Source organism: Labrus bergylta, chromosome 11 (genome assembly GCF_963930695.1).
Source record: "Labrus bergylta chromosome 11, fLabBer1.1, whole genome shotgun sequence".
NCBI lineage: Eukaryota > Metazoa > Chordata > Actinopteri > Labriformes > Labridae > Labrus > Labrus bergylta.
Window position 1 is genome coordinate 21,999,533 of NC_089205.1, and position 19,041 is coordinate 22,018,573.

The 19,041-nt window shown below is 39.1% G+C and overlaps 3 protein-coding genes across 5 annotated transcripts; 2 read left to right on the forward strand and 1 right to left on the reverse strand.

Moving 5' to 3' along the window:
- The first annotated feature begins 533 nt into the window (after window positions 1-533).
- Window positions 534-7,833, forward strand: tlcd1 (TLC domain containing 1). Its single transcript, XM_020651048.3, has 4 exons — window positions 534-1,147; window positions 2,159-2,241; window positions 4,604-4,686; window positions 5,637-7,833. Exons 1-4 carry the CDS (start codon window positions 942-944, stop codon window positions 6,036-6,038), a joined length of 774 nt encoding a protein of 257 aa, XP_020506704.1. The 5' UTR covers window positions 534-941; the 3' UTR covers window positions 6,039-7,833.
- A 955-nt stretch (window positions 7,834-8,788) lies between these two features.
- rab34a (RAB34, member RAS oncogene family a) lies at window positions 8,789-15,795 on the forward strand. Of its 3 annotated transcripts, none has more exons than XM_020651063.3 (11): window positions 8,789-9,058; window positions 11,146-11,262; window positions 11,347-11,438; window positions 11,535-11,603; window positions 13,017-13,118; window positions 13,206-13,270; window positions 13,374-13,425; window positions 13,522-13,603; window positions 14,143-14,233; window positions 14,645-14,752; window positions 14,850-15,795. In XM_020651063.3, the coding sequence occupies exons 2-11, from the start codon at window positions 11,188-11,190 to the stop codon at window positions 14,915-14,917; spliced, it is 804 nt and encodes a 267-aa protein (XP_020506719.1). In that variant the 5' UTR covers window positions 8,789-9,058; window positions 11,146-11,187; the 3' UTR covers window positions 14,918-15,795. The 3 variants fall into 3 exon arrangements, with proteins under 3 accessions (XP_020506719.1, XP_065816613.1, XP_020506717.2); XM_065960541.1 differs by having other exon boundaries at window positions 8,791-9,058; window positions 11,538-11,603; XM_020651061.3 differs by lacking the exon at window positions 8,789-9,058 and adding an exon at window positions 9,175-9,334.
- An 898-nt stretch (window positions 15,796-16,693) lies between these two features.
- On the reverse strand, window positions 16,694-18,971 carry zgc:174895. The gene is made up of 5 exons (XM_020651069.3): window positions 18,782-18,971; window positions 18,520-18,613; window positions 18,108-18,254; window positions 16,950-17,045; window positions 16,694-16,864 (listed from the first exon to the last, which is right to left on the reverse strand). The coding sequence occupies exons 1-5, from the start codon at window positions 18,902-18,904 to the stop codon at window positions 16,722-16,724; spliced, it is 603 nt and encodes a 200-aa protein (XP_020506725.1). The 5' UTR covers window positions 18,905-18,971; the 3' UTR covers window positions 16,694-16,721.
- Window positions 18,972-19,041: the final 70 nt, after the last annotated feature.

Sequence of the window (19,041 nt, forward strand, 5' to 3'; positions counted from 1 at the left end):
ACCCGAGGGGTCTGGGGGCCCAAGCAATCTCCTTGCTTCTAGTGTCCCATTTAAAATGACGCTAAACAACATGAAATTAATACAAAAAACATGTATACAGGGATAATTTGATTAAATGATGACTTTAATTATATATGTCTGCTTGAACTAGCAGGCAAAAGTGGGATCCATTGATTTTACTTATTGGTAATATTTTTCCGTACTTCTTCCAATGCCTTTAATTAGTAAACAATAGAAAACGCCCATGGTTTTAGATAGTTATTTATCATCATTACATGTTGTAAGATGTTGTTGTTATCATTGATGTTTAAATCAAATCGGCGAAACCGCGAGAAGGAGCTTTTACGCACAGTGCGTAAAATGCGCACATAAAGGGGCGACGCCTGTAGCCGCAAATGATTGCGATACAGCTGTTTAATATGGAACATGATTGCCCAAATTCACGCCTCAGTAGCCCCACTACGTGATTTGGTATTTGCGTAACATGACCACATTCGGCCCCTCCTCGTTTCTCTCGTTAAAGGGAGAAGAAGAAGCAGCAGCACCGCCCATCCAGCTCCATGTCCGCCTGTTCCCTCCTTATTCTGCTCAGACAGGCGGGCTAAGAGCGGGAGCGCATAATAACACGATAAGGCTCTACGTGAAGACAAACTAAGTGGCGATGGCATGAGCTGTTCTGGGAATCACCTACAAGCCTTCATTTTCAGGCTCGGGTCGCCGGAAACTTGAAAAGAAAAAAGCTACAGCGTCGGAGGGAAGTCATCTAACTCAAAACAGAGGGGCATCTCTTCGGAGCCCTCTGTGGTGAAAACACTCCCCTTACATATCTGTCCATCACCGTGCTTAGGAGTCCCTGACAGGGGCTCAAGACAGGCGGGAAGTTTTGTAGGAAAAGAGCCCGCGCCCAGAGACAGAGGGAGAGCTTTGGTGGGGAGAAGAGGATGGACGCCCTGATCCCTATGCTGAAGAGTTACCCAGGCGCGACAGTGCTGGTATTCGCTCTACTTTTCAGGGTGATCCACCGGTTGCTTCAAAGGATCCCAGTGCCCAAGTTGGTGAAGCAGAATGAACACAGCACCTGGAAGTGGAAGAACCTCTCTGTCTCCATAGTGCACTCCCTGCTGACTGGAACATGGGCCCTGACCTGGTGAGTCTCAATCAAAACATCTGTCTGCCCGTCCAGCTACACTGGGACACCATTGTCCATTCACAGTGCACATGATGTGTTGTGTGTCTGTGAGTGTGAGTGTGAGTGTGTGTGTGCAGCAGTGACAGTCTGTGGCAGCCAGGAAAAGAAGGGCATGTTCAGACAGGGTGAAGGACGGGGGAGACAATGGCATTTAAGTGGGGAGGGAAATGCCACTGTATAGCACTAGCCACAAAAAGATCTTGTTGCTTGTGCTTGTGATTTTGTGCAACAGTGCTTTCAACCTCACTTTCAGCCAACAATCAGGCCTACTGAAGCAACAGCTTGCAGATGTAACAACTGGAAAAACCTGCTGCAGAAAGCATCCTGAGAACCTATTTTTTGGGGGCGGGGATGAGCTTGTGAGTCATCTTTGAACATTAATAAAAAAAGGAAACGAGGTCACTTTTTTTTCAACTGTCTGCATTCTCACATAAATCTTGCTGCTTGTAATCTGAGACAATGTAAATTAAGCACAGATTAACATCTCCTGTTGAGATAAAAGATGGAAATACAGTTCTTGGCACAATCTGAGCAGTGCCAAGTAAACCTGTAGTGCACTTCTTTACATACCACATGAGGACTACAGGTCATTTATTAACAACCATTCAGTTATGGTTCGTTTATACAGGGAGGAGAGGCAGAGATTTTTTTGCTTTTCCAGGTGTGTCCCTTTTGTCAAATAGCAGTAAGAAAATCAAAGAACAATGGAAAATCAGAGCCTATTTAAGAACAAAATAGTTGTTGAATTGTAGACATTTCACTTTTTAGGTGCAACAACAGACAAGGAGTTAAAAGTATTAAAATCAGAACAATGATACTAACTTTTACAACTACTTAAAGGAGGGTCATCTATTAGTTAGGGGTTTAAAAATCCGAAAAACCTGATATTAATGTCTCCGCTGTGAGCCCATGTTTGTCTGAGTGAGGGGAATACACACCCATCTATCCATAACATGTGTCCCTCTCCAGTGTGTTGGTCTGGCCGGAGACGTTGCGCAACCTCCACTCTTACCACACCCCCCTGTCCTACCTGCTCGTCTGCGTCTCAACAGGTCAGTGACTGCATCACGGTTATTGCTGTCATTTGAGGATGAAGAGTTAAAAAAACTACAAATGAAGGTTTTGGTGTGAATAAACATGTTTGTTGTTTTGCATATTGAACATTTATGCGCTTGGGGTTGTCTGTGAGTTTTACAACAGTGTGATGATCTGCCTGAAGTCTTAAAAGTTGCTGCAAAAAAACATTTATTATTGATTAATCTGCAAATTACCTTTTATGTAACCTATTTAACAGTCAGAAACAATGAAATGTGACAGATACAAATTCCCACAATCCATGTAAGTTCTATTTTCTGTAGAGTCCATAACTCAAAGATTTGTCATTATGCATGACAAAGAAAATGACCACATCTTCATATTTGAAAAGCTGAAAAAAAAGTGCTTTGCATTTTTCAAAATGTTCTGTCCATCAATAAGACATTTGCAGCTGTAGTTTGATACATGTTAGGAAAATGTGCTGGGATTATTCTTGATTGACAGCATTTTCTCTTCCCCCCTCCTGTCCTGGGGGGCTTAAACCTGCCACCTTTCCAGTTGTTGCTGTTCAGAGAAACAACCTTCAGATCCGCCCCTCTCACCTGATTCTAAGATCAGACGAATGAGTCGTCTCATCTGAATCACTATGGACACCAAAGACAATCCACTAAGGACTCAGTGGTCTGGTTTTGAGCTGGGTAGTTAGGTCTTATGTGTATCTTAATGTAACCATGAAGACACAAATCTGTGGAGATCTGCCCTAACAACCACATAGCTATAAGGTCCACTGAGGCCAACCACATACTGGAGGTCATGCTCTTAAACACAGGGGAGTGTTGTGTGTCTCACAGCAGCCGCAGCATGCCACTCATACAGAGGCACAAAAAAAAGACTCTCAGTTAATTCAGTGCCTTCAGCTGAAATAATCCCACAGAGTTTAATAACCGTGGTTAATGTTGTGAATTGCTATGTGGGCATCTTTTAAAAATAGGGAACAGATCAAATAAAATATGCTCAATGAGGCTCTGATTAATAAGAAGTGACACACAGGAAGTCTTGCTTTGTCATGTCAGATATTAGACATTAGAGTTGATCTATAGGCATATGCTTAGTTAGCATAAACCCAAAAAGAAATGATGTCACTAAAGCTGCAATGGTTACTCATTTTGATGTCTACTATTAAAACAACCTCTTACCAAGTTCGACATTGATAGTATGAGTATTTTTTAAAGTTAAAATTCACTCACTTCAGCTTCCTAAATGTGAACATGTGGTTTCATCACCACTCCTTGGCAGTAAGCTGGATATCTTTGGGTTGTGGACAGAACAAAACATTTGAGGATGTAATTTTTGGCTTTGGGAGCACTATTGGCCTTTTTTTCAATACATAACACATTTTAAAAATCCAGAATCTAATCAGCATATTGATCCAGTATAATATAATTGTATGTTTCAGCACTGTATGACTGTGTTCAGGTACTAAACTGATTGCAGAAACAGGGAACAAAAAGTGAATGTTGGCTATATAAACAAAAATCCCTTTGGTTAATTCAAGAGATTGATTCCTTGATGGGATCAAATCTCTTTATTTGTCTGATTAATGACATGTTATTATAACAATTTGTCTGTTGGGTGTAGCAGTAACCCAGCACACTGATAGAAACTTCAGATTTGTCTGGTTTGTCAGGTCACACCTGTCTGGTTCACTGTGTCAACCACGTCTTAGCACATCAGTTCACTGGACATTGTTGGGTAACATCACTTCGATGACATGAACCAGCTCTTCTTGAAACCACAGCAATAGCGTCTCTGTCAGTGTCACCACTGCTTCAGGTGCTAGTTTTGACTCTTCAGAAACTGAAGTATTGAGATTTAACATGAAATGTGTATTTGCAAAGTCAACAGGCAGGTGAGAATCTGAGTTAAAATCACAACAAACCAAAAACTAGATCACGAGCGGAGTAAGAACTTTATCAATATCAACCACAAAAATACGACGTAAGGGACCCACTTTTGCATTCATAGCGAGGCAGGATCTTTTAGAGGCTTACTATTAAAATTGGTGCACATTTTTTCCTCGAATAGGGTTCTGCCTCAACAGGCCCTCCCTGAGCTGTAATTAAATCGTTGTTTTTTTTACTTATGTCTCTGCTAATAGAGAATTACATTTCAAACCTTATTCACTTCTGGTCCTCTTCTTGGATGAGTGAATTAAAAGACCATGCACTGAATATTTAAAGATTAGTTTTTACTCTGGTCTATGCATGTTTAAGTGACTGGATAGTTCAACTATCAGCACCTAAAACTATATCAAGCTAATTCATCCTGCAGGCGTCACACCAGTGACAGAGACAGTTTCATTTTCTCTTCCCTCTATAGGATACTTTGTGAACGATGCTGCTGATATTATCCTGACAGGAAACGGAAGAGGATCATGGGAATTCCTAATCCACCATGTACTAGTAAGACATCTTACACAACCTGTGGCCATTTTTTTGTATTTTTTTGTGTATTACTTAAACATCAACATTTTTACAAACTTCAAGGTTGAAAGTTAAACTATTGTTGCTCACTAATCAGGTCAGACTTTAAAATGTATAAACCTTTTAGTCAGAATAACAAAATAATTATAAACCTTTACTCTGTAAAAGAGAGACCCAGAGAGTCTGGATAATCCACATTCCTCACTGTGTAATGAAAGATACTTTCACTTCTAGTGTGTCACGTTAGAAAGGACATTTTTTTTCAGATCTTTTTTCTAATGCTTTTAACCCTGGTTATATAATTAGAGGACCAGGTTAGCTTGATTTAAATGTTGCACATTTAATGTCACACAGACTAGTTAAATTCTTCAAAGCTAATTTGAAGTTCATCTGAAGCCTAAAGAACAGCACAAATCTTCAAACGTTTTGATAATTGATTAAAATGTTTGATTAATTAGGAAAGAAAAGAGTCTAAAGTCTCAGATTTCAACTTCTTATAAGTTAACGTTTTCTGTTTTATTCATAACATCTAAGGTGTTGTGGATGAGAAGACATATGAGCACAATGTCTGGGGAAACATCTGAATGACTATGACCTGATCTGCTTTTAACATCCTGAGACATTTTGACAAATTAATTAAAATACTATAATAATTAAAGGCTAAATAAATACATATAAACAAAGGGAAAATGTAATCTGGTTTATGAAAGCATAAAGGCATTATATATTATTTCAGGAGTCTAGAGCACTCAAAGTATAAGTGGTCCTTTCACATTCAGATCTAACTGGGATTATCAAACATTATGAAAAAGAGCTGGTCAGTAGGGCAGGACAGATTAAGCAAAGATGCAAATAGAGGCAAACAAAGAGGTAATGGTGAAAGGATGTTAGCTGTTCAATATAAACACCTCTGTCACTCTCCTCCTCAGGTGATCTCCAGCTTCACGTACACGCTCTACACACAGCTGTATGTAGCCGGAGCTGTGGTCGCTCTCTTCGTAGAGGTCAACAGTGTGACCCTGCACCTGAGGCTGCTGCTGAAGCTGGCGGGGGCTCAGTCCTCCTCCCTGTACTACTACAACAAATTAGCCAACCTCTTCACCTTCGTCACGTTTCGTCTGAGCACCCAGTTCTACCTCACCTGGTACCTTGTCACCAACTACTCCTGGCTGGACAACGCCACATACTTTCTTATCGCTATGATTGTGATGAACGTCATGATCCTGATTTATTTCTACCGCCTGCTCCGCGCTGACTTCTTCTCCTCGAGGAAGAGCTCTGTGGTGCAGAACGGGACGCACAACAACTCCAGGAAGTTCCTCACTGATTGATCACCAGGTTTACAGAACTATATTATGATTTTTGTTTGGGGTGGGAGTTTACACATTTTGTCTTTCTCAAGCTTTATGTGACACCGTCTTATGACAGCAGGTCCACTTGTTCTTGCTGCCAAAGAACAAACCTCCAAAACAAAGCTTGGTGGCACCAGGTGGCAGTCAAGTGCTGCCTTTAAGAGATGTTTGAAAAGCAGGAAATGTGTCTTTTCATGGGGAAGAATACCAAAAAATACTGCTCTAATTAAAGTCTTAAATTCAGAAGACATATTAATCCTCTTAGATGTTACCATTTATAGCATATTTACAATTTATTATCAGGTTGTGTCCTTTAAAAATGCCTCATTAAGAGGCTATATACTTTTTTGGAAGATTGATACGGTTTTATATGTTTGTGGAATAAAAAGGAAGCTACATTAGGCTAGTTAGCTTAGTGTAGCATTAATCTTATGAAACAGATCACACAGCTAGCCTATATTTGTCCAATGATCAGAAAAAATATCCTTTGAACACTTTGTTCAAATTGAACCAATTCTACATGTCATACTAATCAGAAAGCTGCAGCCATGCTGGAAGGAAAAGCTGAATGCTAAAAAAAAAAAAGAAAAACTAGCTTTATCGTTAGGATACAAGAATGATTTCAAACATCTCAAATCTTGCAAAAAGCAAATAATGTCCAACTACTCTATTAGTGCATACAAACCTGTGTGATTAATAGTTCAACAAACACATTTAAAATATGAGATAACATATAGCAGTTGCTAACAGCTAAGTACCTCGCTACATGTTGCCATATCTTAATATTTACATGGGGAGCAGTGTTTTTATGTTAACCCCTACCTCTCTCCCTCCCTTTCTCCCTGAGTGTGCGAACGTCTTGACAGCAGGCATCTTCTGACATTGGACTTTGAATTTGAATGTGTTCATTTTCATGTTCGCTCTCTTGGTCTGTATGATGCCTTTGATGGCTGAGAAGGTATTGAGCTTTCACAAAATGTTGCATAGAAGTCGTCATGGACCAATTTGACTGTTAAAATAGCCGAGACTGCAGAACAATAATGCTCCTCTAATGGCCTGTTATCTGTTTTTGACACAAGTAGGGCTGAAGCTGGTTCTTCCTGCCATCTGATCATTGAACTCATGAGGAGCAGGCAGCAGCACAATCAGTACTGATACTGCTTTCATGTAGACTATTAGTCAAACAACATGGACCTTTTATGCTTGTTTTTGAATGATTAATACCTTAACACAATAGTTGTTTTTTGATATATTGAATGATGGCCTTCTAAATACGATAGTTTCTTCCTCTTTCCCCAACAGTGGACATGGATTTGTCCTCAAGTGTGAATCCTTTTTTTTTATAGCCTACATATATTTCACTTTGTTATACAAATAAACACCATTATTGGACTTAAAATTTCCCAATCATGACAGAAATTTTAAGTGCGGACAGTTTCATTTGAAAACCCAATGATCTCATTTTCAGTCAACGCCAAGAAAGTTAGAGCGACATGGACGGAGTTTAGATGTGTCTGTTTCGTCATTCAGTGCCTTAACCGCAGTGCCTTTAAAAAACATCAGCAAAACAGGGATAACGATAATGATTAAATGTTTTATTATTCAGGATGATAGATGTATGATTTAATGAAAGCCAAGCCACATAGAAAGAATACTGCTGCACAATTTTTACCACAATGATGTAAAACATGTCAAAGTTATGACTGATGTTTTTGTAGCCCTAATGTTTGTGGCTGGTTATTGATACCATGAAATAAAATTTGTATTTAAAATAGCTGAGTTGATGTTTATTTTGTAATGCTCTCTTTTCTGATGAGTGGATTTTTATGAGTTCTTTCTTTGTTTTAAATTCATGTTATCACATTCATACTTGACAGTCATTGGGTAAAACCATAGTCAGATATTTTTATTGATATAAAAAAAATATATATTCTTGATAAAATATAGGTTACCTTAAGAGTGAAAAGTAAAAGTACTCACTGCAAAGAAATGGCCACTTTCATTATTATATCATAGGCTGTTATCAGATTTTTTTAATCCTGAGGAACTGATGTGTAAGCAACATGTTTTGTATCTGGTCAGAACGAGATGAAATAAGATTATTTATATAGCCTTAAATTGTTTTGAAAATTCTTAATCTCTGTGTAGTATGTTGTTATACAACGACAGGCTTTCAATTCAATTCAAGTGTTCATGCTTTCAAAACTTCAGTTAGGCTATAGTATGTATTCAGGACTTTTACCTAAAACAAGATTTCTATAGTGAGGGGTTCGCACTTTAATTTTAGTAAAGCATTTGTGGCCTGTTGAGGTTGAAACCATAGACAGTAGCTGTGTCCCATTTACAGTGTGGTTGAAACCCAGTGCAGATACAGTGTTAGAAACCACGTTGCCAGGCAACGAGGAATTCAGAAGTGATTAGAGCGCCCTCTGTAGTCCACATCCATCTAAAAGTGAAGTGAAACAAACAATATAAAACTATTCTTTTATTCTTTATTTGAAAAAAAAAGACATGGATATCAAAAACAGATCATAAAATATTTTCCAGATAATTTTCCAGAAATGGTAGGCTGTATGAATAACTCTGAGACTACTATTGGCCTAACTTTACTTTTTTGCTTTTCTTCCACAATCAGGATATATAGATAGATAGATAGATAGATGGATGGATAGATAGATAGATAATTCCTCATTTCCTCCAGCAGGGGTCCCAGCTGAGGAAGCGTGTGAGGAAAAGAAAAGAACACGATCCAGGGATCTGAGTCAGCAGGCGGCAGCGGGTCCTGAGCTGAATCCCCTCCACCACGACTCAACTTCCGTGCGTCGACTTCAGCTCTGTTCGCCCCGAAAGAAAAAAAGCTTGAATAAAGGATAAAGACTTTAACTGAGTTTACATCACACTAACAACCATCTGTGGAAGGAAAAAAAAACCCCGAGCTGAAAACACAGAAGAGAGAATAGGAAAAGTTGAGCGCACCGTCCTAACTCGTCGTTGTTAAGGTAACATCTTTACAAAGTTTAACTATGGGGGGTTTTACTCGCCGTTTTATAACTGGTGAATTTACTCGTTTTTTTGGTGTATTGTCCCTTCACGGGCTCCGTACTTTTTATCATGTGTGGGTTTTTTTTTTTTTGACGAGATGAAGTGGTTTTTTCCCCGGTGTTAATGTTGGAAATGCGACGTCTCGGCTGTGTGATGGCTTAGTCCAGTAAATGAGTCTTCTTGTGGTTTAGCAGGAGCTTTGATGAACAATAGGATTATAACAGGACTACACAGTAAGTGGATCAGGACTCGTTACTATCGTCTGGCCTGACTCTGCATGTGGTCCGGACCTACACAAAGATAACATACATTGTATCTCTTTATTTCTAAACTGTTCCGAGTCGGATCTCTACTCAGAGGTCTTTTCATTCACAGACTGCCTTAGCCTGAAACGACTGAGGTACATGTGTTTGTGTTTCGTGGGTAGGCTGCAGTGTCCTGGTCGTGTACCGAAATAAAAACATTGTCTACAAAGACTGCGAGATGACTTGCAGTAGATCAACACTAAAAGAAACAAATGAATAGGCCTAGGTTTGCAGGATATGGATTTCATAAAGGAGTAAGATATCTCTAGGCCAGGGGTGGGCAACTGGCGGCCCCCATCAACCCTCAGCGTGGCCCTCAGGTTCATTTTTACATATCAATTAATTAGAAACATGATGAAATCTGCCATGAAATCATGACAACCAGAAATATGTACATAATAATATTTGATCACTGGTATATGTTGAGTTAAATTTGAGACATAATTGACTGTAATCGTTTAATTTTGGCCCTCTGGCAGTGAGAATTAAATGAATGTGGCCCTTGCTGTCACCAAAGTTGCCCATCCCTGCTGTAGGCTATCGTCTTTTTCTCACAGTCTACATGTTTGTATTTAAAAAAAAAACAAGTGTACAACCTGTAGTTCACCTTAAGTAGCCTAAAATAAAAGGCTAAGATTATGGCAAATATGGATGACGAGTTATTGATTTAGTTTAATTCTATACGTCTTCTAATAGAATAAGACATCGATCACAAAGACAAAATATCAAAGTGTGAAACTCAAACATTGGATTGTTTGAAAAATGATACGCTGCAAATGATTTTGAAGCTGACGTGTTTCAAAACAAGTTGTGATAATGGTTACCAAAGACTGGAGAAACAGCTAAATGCTTTTAAAACATCCAACAGTTAATAAAGTAAACTAGCAACAGGTTAGTCATGTGATCAAGTATTAAAAGAGCATCTCGGAGAGGCTGAGTCTATCTGAGGTAAGGACGGACGTGACATAATATCTAAATCTCTGTACACAAGGCTAAAAACCAACGATGGGTGGCTGTGAGTAAAAGAGTAAAAGATAAACTGGCCTTCCTGCAGTCCCAACTTGTCACACATTGAAAGTGTTTGAAGCAGTATAAAGTGTCAAATAAGAGAGACGGTGAACTGTTGAAGAGCTGAAACCCAACAAAATGACAAAAGTGAGGCAAAGAAAAAGTGATTCAACAGAGGGGCAAACATGACCCTGTTCAAAAATGTTTGAAACATGTTGCTGGCATTAAATTCAAAATGGGCATTTACTTTTCCAAAGCCAGTTAAAATTTCTCAGCTTCAACATTCAGTATGTTGCCTTTGTGCTATTCTTTAATAAATGGGTTTCAGTGATTGAAAAAGCATCACATTCAGTCTTTATTTACATTTTACACCACATCCCAACTTTATTGGATTTATTGTTGTGTAGTTTGTTTAGGTTCCGATCTTAATTCGTTTATGTTTTTACGTGTGTAACTACAAGTTCATGTGCTGTGAATCCATGCATCACAATTCATAGTGCCAGTATAGATGGGTGTTTAAAATACTAAAAAAGAAGAGACTGCACAAAAAAACAGGAACTGAACACTAAAAACGTGAGCTAAGAAAGAGCTCAGATATATTATGGAAACTCTATTTATCTTAAACTCTTCCTATCATGATCCAGAAGGTTTCTGTTGACATGACATGTTTGATAAAAGGATGAACTTCATGTGGTTAAAATGTGAGATTGTCTCTGTTTCTCTTTGTCCAGCTACCTCGTGTCCCTCTGCTAACCAATCGCCCTCCAGGCTTCATGTCCGTCCGGGTTTCAGCCATGAGTGTTCTTCCTCCTGTCCGACGGGACCGCGTCATCGCTCAGCTCCCTCAGGTAAAGTCCCAGACGATTACTGCCTGATCCCCTCGTAGAGTAAGAGACTGGACGGCCTCACAGATTCCTCTTATTTGATCGTAGTGTTTCAGGAAAGAGGCCGCCCTGCACACTAAAGAGGAGTTCAACAATAAAGTGAAGACTGCCTGCCAGGAGCAGCGCACCGGCACTGTGGGGTGAGCTCAGAAACCTGGAGTTAATGGACATGGTGTTTTTAAGTCACTGTGTTATTTACTGTTTACTTCTTCTTCTTCCTTTTTTTTTTATCTTAGCAGATTTAAAATCTCCAAGGTCATTGTGGTGGGCGACCTGGCTGTGGGTAAAACCTGTCTGATTAATAGGTAAGCTCAGGACGACGTCTAGCTAATAAGTAACAATCACAAGAAAGAATGTGAACCTGCTACAAGGAAGCACAATCCTCAAACTTCATAATTTAGACTTTCTGGGATGTTTATTTTTATTTGTGTAATCCTGTGAACACACAGAGAGCTGCACTGAAACACATGAACCTCTTTTCTGAAGTAATAACGTGTAGACCAGTGCTGGGCATTTCCCACAACCCCACGATACGTTTCACGATACACAGGCCTCGATACGACATTGATTTTGGATAATGACCATGTCCTTCACAGAATTCACCACAACAGCTGTTCTTTATCGTTGAGAATAACAGCAGAGGCATATTAAGGATCCTGCACCTTCAAACACTTCAGCTCAGGTCCTCAGAGATCCTAGAAAGACATTCAAATATTTGAATTCCAGAGCTATAGCTAAGATGTTTTAGTCAGCTCCACCATAGATCCATTGTCTTTCCAAACTGTCTTCATGCATGTTCTGCAGCCATATCCATTCTGAAACATCTGCATCGATGCATCTATTCATTTAAATGTAAGGAGCACATATTGCCTCATCGATTGTTTTAGCACAGCCCGAGTGTAGACCAGCTAAAAGCCTGCCTGCTGGGATTGACTGTACTTTATAGCTGCTTAAATAAACAACACACCACTTCTCTGCAGATACAGAGGTTAGCTCATGCTTCTTATATCATCAGTTATAAAACCCCACTGAATGGTTCAGTCGTGACGACGGAGAGGAAATCTCTTTTTATGAGTCAGTAAGATGTTTGAAAGGAAATCTTTTAGGATGGAAACGTTTTGCCTTGAAGCCTAAAAACAGCTGTTTTCTTTAAAAGGTTTGCATTTCTCACAGGACAGGTCCGTCACTACAGAAACACAACGGTCTTCAGTGACACAGGCCGCATCGTTAGCTCTGTTTAAACTTTATTCTTATAGGAAGGTCTTTATGAACTCTGAAATGATCTGCTATTTCTATCTGCTTTCTACTCCTTATGTCTGTTTTCCTGTGTTCTTCTTCTTTGCTTTCTTTTTTTTATCACTCTCTATCTTTATGAAGCTCTTCGTAATCGTGTTCAGAGAAGTACGTTATCAATAGAGTTTACTTTTATTATCATTACAAAGTTAAAAAAAGAAATGGCACAACCTCAGTGACTATAGCAGTAAAATGCAGCAAACACATTTAAGCAGCTTTACTAATAGAATCCATGACTGTGGTATTATTCTGAAGGAGACATTTGAATCCTTTCTGTTCATTTTGCAGACAACACTTTATCTTACATTTGGTTTTTAAAGCTTTTATTTTTTGTAGTTTTTTTTTGGGTTTCTCTCTGAAGTGAAAGATGTGAATATTTCCTCTACCTGGATTTCAAAGTATTTTATTTTTGAACATGTCTTTAGGTTTTGCAAAGATGCTTTCGATAAAAACTACAAGGCCACGATCGGTGTGGACTTTGAGATGGAGAGGTTTGAGGTGCTAGGTGTTCCCTTCAGCCTCCAGCTGTAAGTCTTTGTTTCTCATGAATAAAACAACGTCAGAACTCTGAATCCATCTGTTGCGATGCTCACTCGTCTCCTTCTTTGTTACAGCTGGGACACTGCCGGCCAAGAGAGGTTCAAGTGCATTGCTTCTACGTATTACAGAGGAGCCCAGAGTGAGACATTTGAGTATTTCTAGGGCAAAAAAAAAGAATATAATGTCAGGGAGAAAGAAGCTAACATGCTAAGGCTGTAATCCTTTTTTTTGTTTGATTCCAGTTGTGATCATCGCGTTTGATGTAACAGATGTTGCATCTTTGGGCCATGTGAGGTGAGTTTATTTATAACGAGACGGTTGTTTTGCACTCTTAGAGCTTCTCTCCAGGCTAAAGGTCTTAAACCTGTCTGTTTCTGTTTGTGTCTGCAGGCAGTGGCTGGAAGACGCCCTGAAGGAGAACGACCCCACTGCTGTCCAGCTGTTCCTCGTTGGCACAAAGAAAGACCTGAGTGTAAGTCTGCTGCTTTGGTTCAAGTGGACATGCCTGTCGACATTTCTGGCTCTTTTACTGGAGTCAAATGTGCGGTGTTTGGATCGGTGCCAGCAGCACAAAGCCAATGTGTCCTAGCTCAGACCTGAGGAATGCTGTTTCTCCATCATTCACAAGACCAGTGATCCTTTTTTTCTTTTTTCACGAGAGCCGCACTGGCAGGACAAAGTCAACAAAGGAGCCACTTTTACCATAATGCACAAAAAAGCATTTCTGCCGACTTATTTGTCTTCCCACAACATACAATGTGTGATGCAGCATATACAGTCCGAACTAAAAACAGGTTTACCTTAACACTTGGACGAGAGGAAGCTGGCAGGCATATCCTTGACTTTCTTAAAAACGTTTGTAAATTGTGAATCTACTGAGGCCCTGAAGTCCAAAAAAAAAAACCCCAACTTGTGCACAGAAGATCATTATATACGATGATTCTATACCATAGTGTTTGATTCAGTTACGTTGTGACTAACTTGTCTGCCGTTCGTTTTTTTCTCGGACAGTCTCCTGCTCAGTATTCTCAGATTGAACAAGATGCCCTCAAACTGGCTCAAGAGATGACAGCAGAGTACTGGGCTGTGTCGTCCCTGACAGGTGAGTGGGACTGTTAGCTTCTGTACACGGGCCGCCTGACCCGGAGCCCCCTTTTCAAAATGTTTTACTAAAATAAAGAAATGATTTTTAAACCAATGCCAAATCAAATAAATACATTTAAAGCCTAAATAAGGAAAATTTAATGGAATAGGGAAAACTTTGAGTATGTGTCATGAAGAAGTAAAACCAAAGAGTGTCAAAATGTTACAGAATCTGGTCTGTTGTTGATCTCTTATTCTTTTATCCACATAATACAGCATATATCAAATATAAAGACAGAAGCTTTTCAGGTGAAAGCTGTGGTCACTCAAATTAAATAAAATCCCCCTCCACACACACACACACACACACACACACACACCCACTTTAATTTCCATACAATCCCTAACTGATCTGTCTTTCATGCTGCAGGGGAAAATGTGAGAGAGTTTTTCTTCCGAGTTGCATCATTGGCCTTCGAGACCAACGTGCTCGCTGAGTTGGAGAAAAGTGGAACGAGGCAAATCGGGGATGTTGTCAGTGAGTATCTAAGAATGTCTCTGCATCCATAAATCACATCAGTCACAAAGTTTTTTTTAAGACTTAGCTGTTTATTCTTTGTTTTGTTTTTTTCCAGAAATCAGCAGCACTTCAAACAATCTGAACACTGCATCGAAGAAGAAGCAGCCTAACTGCTGTCAGTGAGGATGTGAGTGGGAGTAAGAAGTAAGAGCTGTGGGCTGAAGACAAGGTTTTCCTCAGTGGAAAAAGACTGTGGCTGCACTCTTGGGCTCATGGGAGGGGTTTCTGTGGTCAAAGTAGGAGGAGGGATGCTGGACTTAAACCTCCTGACTTTGTGGAGTTCAGCTTTTTACTGGACGTGGGAGAGTTTTGTTCCTGTGGGATGTGGATTCTTGTGGTGTTACTCAGTTGAACTTGTCTTGAGTTACAGGGTGACACAGCAATTACACCAAACTTCCTGATCTTCAGAGATTCCAGAGCATGACGTGTAAACGTTTCCTGATGCTTAGACTTTTCTTAGGTCTTGAATGAAATATTCTCTCTTGCTGCTGTAGTCTGAATATGTTCCCCCATTAATACTTTCATGTACTTTAAGGTTTGTCAGTGTTCGATTTTTATCTCTGTCTCCTCTCTTTGTTTAGCCGAGGTTCCTAACTCCATATTATATCAAATATGCACCGAGTAACATAAGAAAGGCAAATATTTAAGGAGAAACGGAATAAGATCAACAGATTGTTGTTGCTTTACTATTAAGTCGTGCAGGTTTGACTAAAATATAAAAGCTGAGAAACGTAGTATGTACACTTTACTATCATCAAGTGAAGCACCCTACAACCCCCTCAGATTTATCCTGTCACCCCTTGTTGGGTCCATGTTTTTTTTTTTTAAATGTCTCTACAGTGTTTGGGTACTTTTGACTTTGTTTACGATCCTATGAATGAGCGAATACGAATGAGTACTTTTATATCAAAAGCTCAAACTGTGTGTGTGACTTTCTTTCATCATTTCATCAAATGTCTCATGGTAAGTCTTGAAATGAATTAAATAGTTTAATTTTTACATTTTTAATTTGTAATCCCAGTATTGCTTGTTTTGCCTTAAAAAAAAGTTGGGGGGAGGGGGGGTTATTAAACTTTATTTTAATTATTGAATTCATGCCTTTATGTAGGAAAAAATAAAATTACACACTTAAAATACCACGGGACTGGAGGGCGGCCTGTAGGGACATTTCGATTTTATTACAAACACTTTTTTAAAGTCTTGGAAACAAGATTTGTAGTCGGGGGGCGTTTGAGCAGCACCAGCCTTCTTAATGAATTCAACAATCAATGAAATGTTAAGCGGTGCAGGTTTAACTGGAAAAATGAAAGCTGAACAGTGTAGTATGTAAATCGTGGTTTTTAATTGACCGACATGTTGAGGTCGCATTAGAGTTGTAAAACATTCCCAGTGTGTGCTGAACAAACACTGAGAGCAGGTTACGCTGATGTTTGCATCAGGCTCACTACTTAAAGGAATCAAATGATGATGATGAAACCAGTTTAAAGGGAATGGTGGATAACACATGATATTTAGTGAGATGTAAAGGTGAGCTTTGGGATTCTTATGCAACACTTATTGTTGAATTGAGTGAAAATACCTGACGGTCTGCTCTCTCCTGCTTCTGTGTTATCAGAGGAAAAGACAGTGTTTGTATGAAGCCCTGTCTCTATGGAGCTCATTTTAATGTAAAAAGTACAAAGACATGATGGTGACTGTCAGTGGCTGAGTGAGTTTGTTAAAAAAAAAAGGCAATAAAAAAATATAAAGTTTGCATAAATATGAGGGCTTCAGTTTGAGAGGTTCTTATAAATTGGCAATAATTGTTTTTGTTTCTAGAAAACGCATACAACTATTTCTTGTGCTTCTATATGAAAATAATACATGCTGTTTTCTCCTCTACAGGAATACAGGGCAATCTTGTTTTTTGTTTTTTGTTTTTGTTTTTTCAATTTCCAAAGCTACTGAAGGAATCGAGTCTCTTCCTGTCAATTTGGCTCTGCAGCTCGTCGGGGATGCAGTGAGAGAATCTGTAATTGTCTTTAATCCACTTCCCTCCTTCTGTGTTCTCGATGGCCACAGCTGCAACACCTGCAGGTAACACGGTGTGTGAGATTGACAGGAAAATGTTAAAATAATGGTGTTACACTTTTACGCAGCTTGAATCTTGACTGACCTACAACAGTGGCTCCCAGCTTCTCCACCAGCTGGATCGCAGCCTTCATCGTGCCTCCAGTCTCTACCCATTGGTCCACTAACAACACCCTGGTACCTGCACAGAGGAGACATGTCACCCTCTAATATCTGATGTTATATAATACATTAGTCTTTATTAGAGCACTTACATGGTAAACAAAGACAGGCAATTAAAAACAATACACATTGTTTCTATATGGGGGACAGAAATGAATAAAAGCTTTAATCAGCTATAAAGAAAAAGTGCAGTTTGTTGAACTTTATGTTGTTCAAATTACAAAACAAACCACAGATAAATACACAAACATAAAATGTTATGGTGTACATGTATGATTACATGAAATAATAAACGTTTTATTTCAATAAATAAAACTATAAACATGGCCGTTCTCTGCTTTCATAAAGTTAAAATATATAAATATTTCCAAATTATCAAGATTCAATCTTAAACTTTGACTAATTCTTTCCACTTCTTTAATGAAACTTCATAATAGAGCTTATGAAACGTTGAGAGATCACCCTGTCATGAAAAACAATAAGGCTACAAAAACATATTTCTTATAACTTCGATTTTTAGAAATGGAGGATAATAACCTACTGTACAGTATGCAGTATCTGTGGATCAAACAAAGTGTTTCAGTTGATTATATGAGAATATCTAGAATATCTGGAATGATGTCAAGTGACGAAGCCACAAAACCAACGTGCAACATCTACTGGCTCACACTAGAGGGTGTTGTGCTGCAGGAAATAAACATGAAGCTGAGGAGACCTGTGGTTTAACTCTGAGTCAGATGTTGTTACTGTTTAAGTCTCCCTTTACCCTTCAAATGATGCTTTTCTGTCATTTAAAAAAAGCTGTGCAACAAACCTTTTCATGTGCCCACCAAGTTTTACACATTCATTTAGGGAAGACTTTTAACCCTACTCGATAACATAAGCAACCAAGGCTTTGCTTCAATCTAAATTAATCTAAATAAAATATTGAATATTAAGGCCTCATCGTGTAGGTGTGATCTCTTCTTTAATTTGAAGCTGTAGCTCTCACAGCCCAAACATAGTCAGCGGTGTAAACAATGATCCTTTCAAGAGAAAAAACTTGACATTGTTAAAGGGTAGAAAGCAAAGAAAGATTAACCTGGTTTTAGTGCATCCAGTCTTATTTCCATTGTCTTTTCTTTGCCTGTGTAATCAGTGTAGTTTTGGGTTTCCGTTGCAACACACAGGTGTCCTGCTTTGCGCACGGCCAGAAAACCTTTTCCAAGGACGGTTGCAACAGACGCCCCTGCGAACAAAAAAACAAAGAAAACATATCAGAATGTAACATTATGACAGCTCAGACATTCTCAGCCTATGGATAACTCAGTTGTATGTATTGTCATGTAGCGAGGTGTAGAGGAGCAAATATCTAAATTTAGTATCTTTGCCAGAGGGGTTAGGTTTCCTGCCTGCACTGGCAGATACCTCTTAAAATAAGATTGGTGTCAGACACAGAGTGCTCTTTCTTTTAATTTACTTTTAATCTTCCTTGAAATCAAATGGTTTCTTACCAAGAATGAATCCCATTGCATCTATCCCAGCAACCAGGTCAATGGTGTCTTTGAGAAAAGGATTGGTGAGGTCTTTGACACAGTCTGCAAGAGCCTGGATCAAGTGCAAGACAGTAAACCAACAAAGTAGTACAAAATACACACATTTAAGTGTATTTCTGCAGTTAAATGGGGTTTATTCAAAATAACATGAGAGGGAAGACAGTTGAAACAGTATTACAACTTTTAAAGTAACATCAAATCATCTTATTTCCCATCTCACCGTGGAGTTGAAGTAGAGTCTGGATGGGTCCAGCCAGGCAAATGTTGGTCCTTTTATGTTTGGTGCCATCAGCGACAGATACCATCCTTTGTGCCTGTCTACAGGAAGGTCCAACACGTCCATTTAGAAACAAACACTTGCCTGCACTGTTAGAGGGAGAGGCTGCAGTGAATGTTCTGGACTGTGAATAAGAATTAGAGACACCAGTATCGGGTTCAGGAGGGGTGGATGGTGGGTGGGGTGTTAATAATAGTCCTTTG

Bases quoted from the DNA above. Each gene is read 5' to 3' on its own strand.
- tlcd1 (XM_020651048.3), top strand. From the start codon at position 942: ATGGACGCCCTGATCCCTATGCTGAAGAGTTACCCAGGCGCGACAGTG. The intron at 1,148-2,158 runs GTGAGTCTCAAT...GTCCCTCTCCAG, and splicing joins GGAACATGGGCCCTGACCTG to TGTGTTGGTCTGGCCGGAGA. The intron at 2,242-4,603 runs GTCAGTGACTGC...TTCCCTCTATAG, and splicing joins GCTCGTCTGCGTCTCAACAG to GATACTTTGTGAACGATGCT.
- rab34a (XM_020651063.3), top strand. From the start codon at position 11,188: ATGTCCGTCCGGGTTTCAGCCATGAGTGTTCTTCCTCCTGTCCGACGG. The intron at 13,271-13,373 runs GTGAGACATTTG...GTTTGATTCCAG, and splicing joins GTATTACAGAGGAGCCCAGA to TTGTGATCATCGCGTTTGAT. The intron at 14,753-14,849 runs GTGAGTATCTAA...GTTTTTTTCCAG, and splicing joins GCAAATCGGGGATGTTGTCA to AAATCAGCAGCACTTCAAAC.
- zgc:174895 (XM_020651069.3), bottom strand. From the start codon at position 18,904: ATGGACGTGTTGGACCTTCCTGTAGACAGGCACAAAGGATGGTATCTG. The intron at 18,614-18,781 runs GTGAGATGGGAA...CACTTGATCCAG, and splicing joins GACTCTACTTCAACTCCACG to GCTCTTGCAGACTGTGTCAA. The intron at 16,865-16,949 runs GTCAGTCAAGAT...TGTTACCTGCAG, and splicing joins GCTGGGAGCCACTGTTGTAG to GTGTTGCAGCTGTGGCCATC.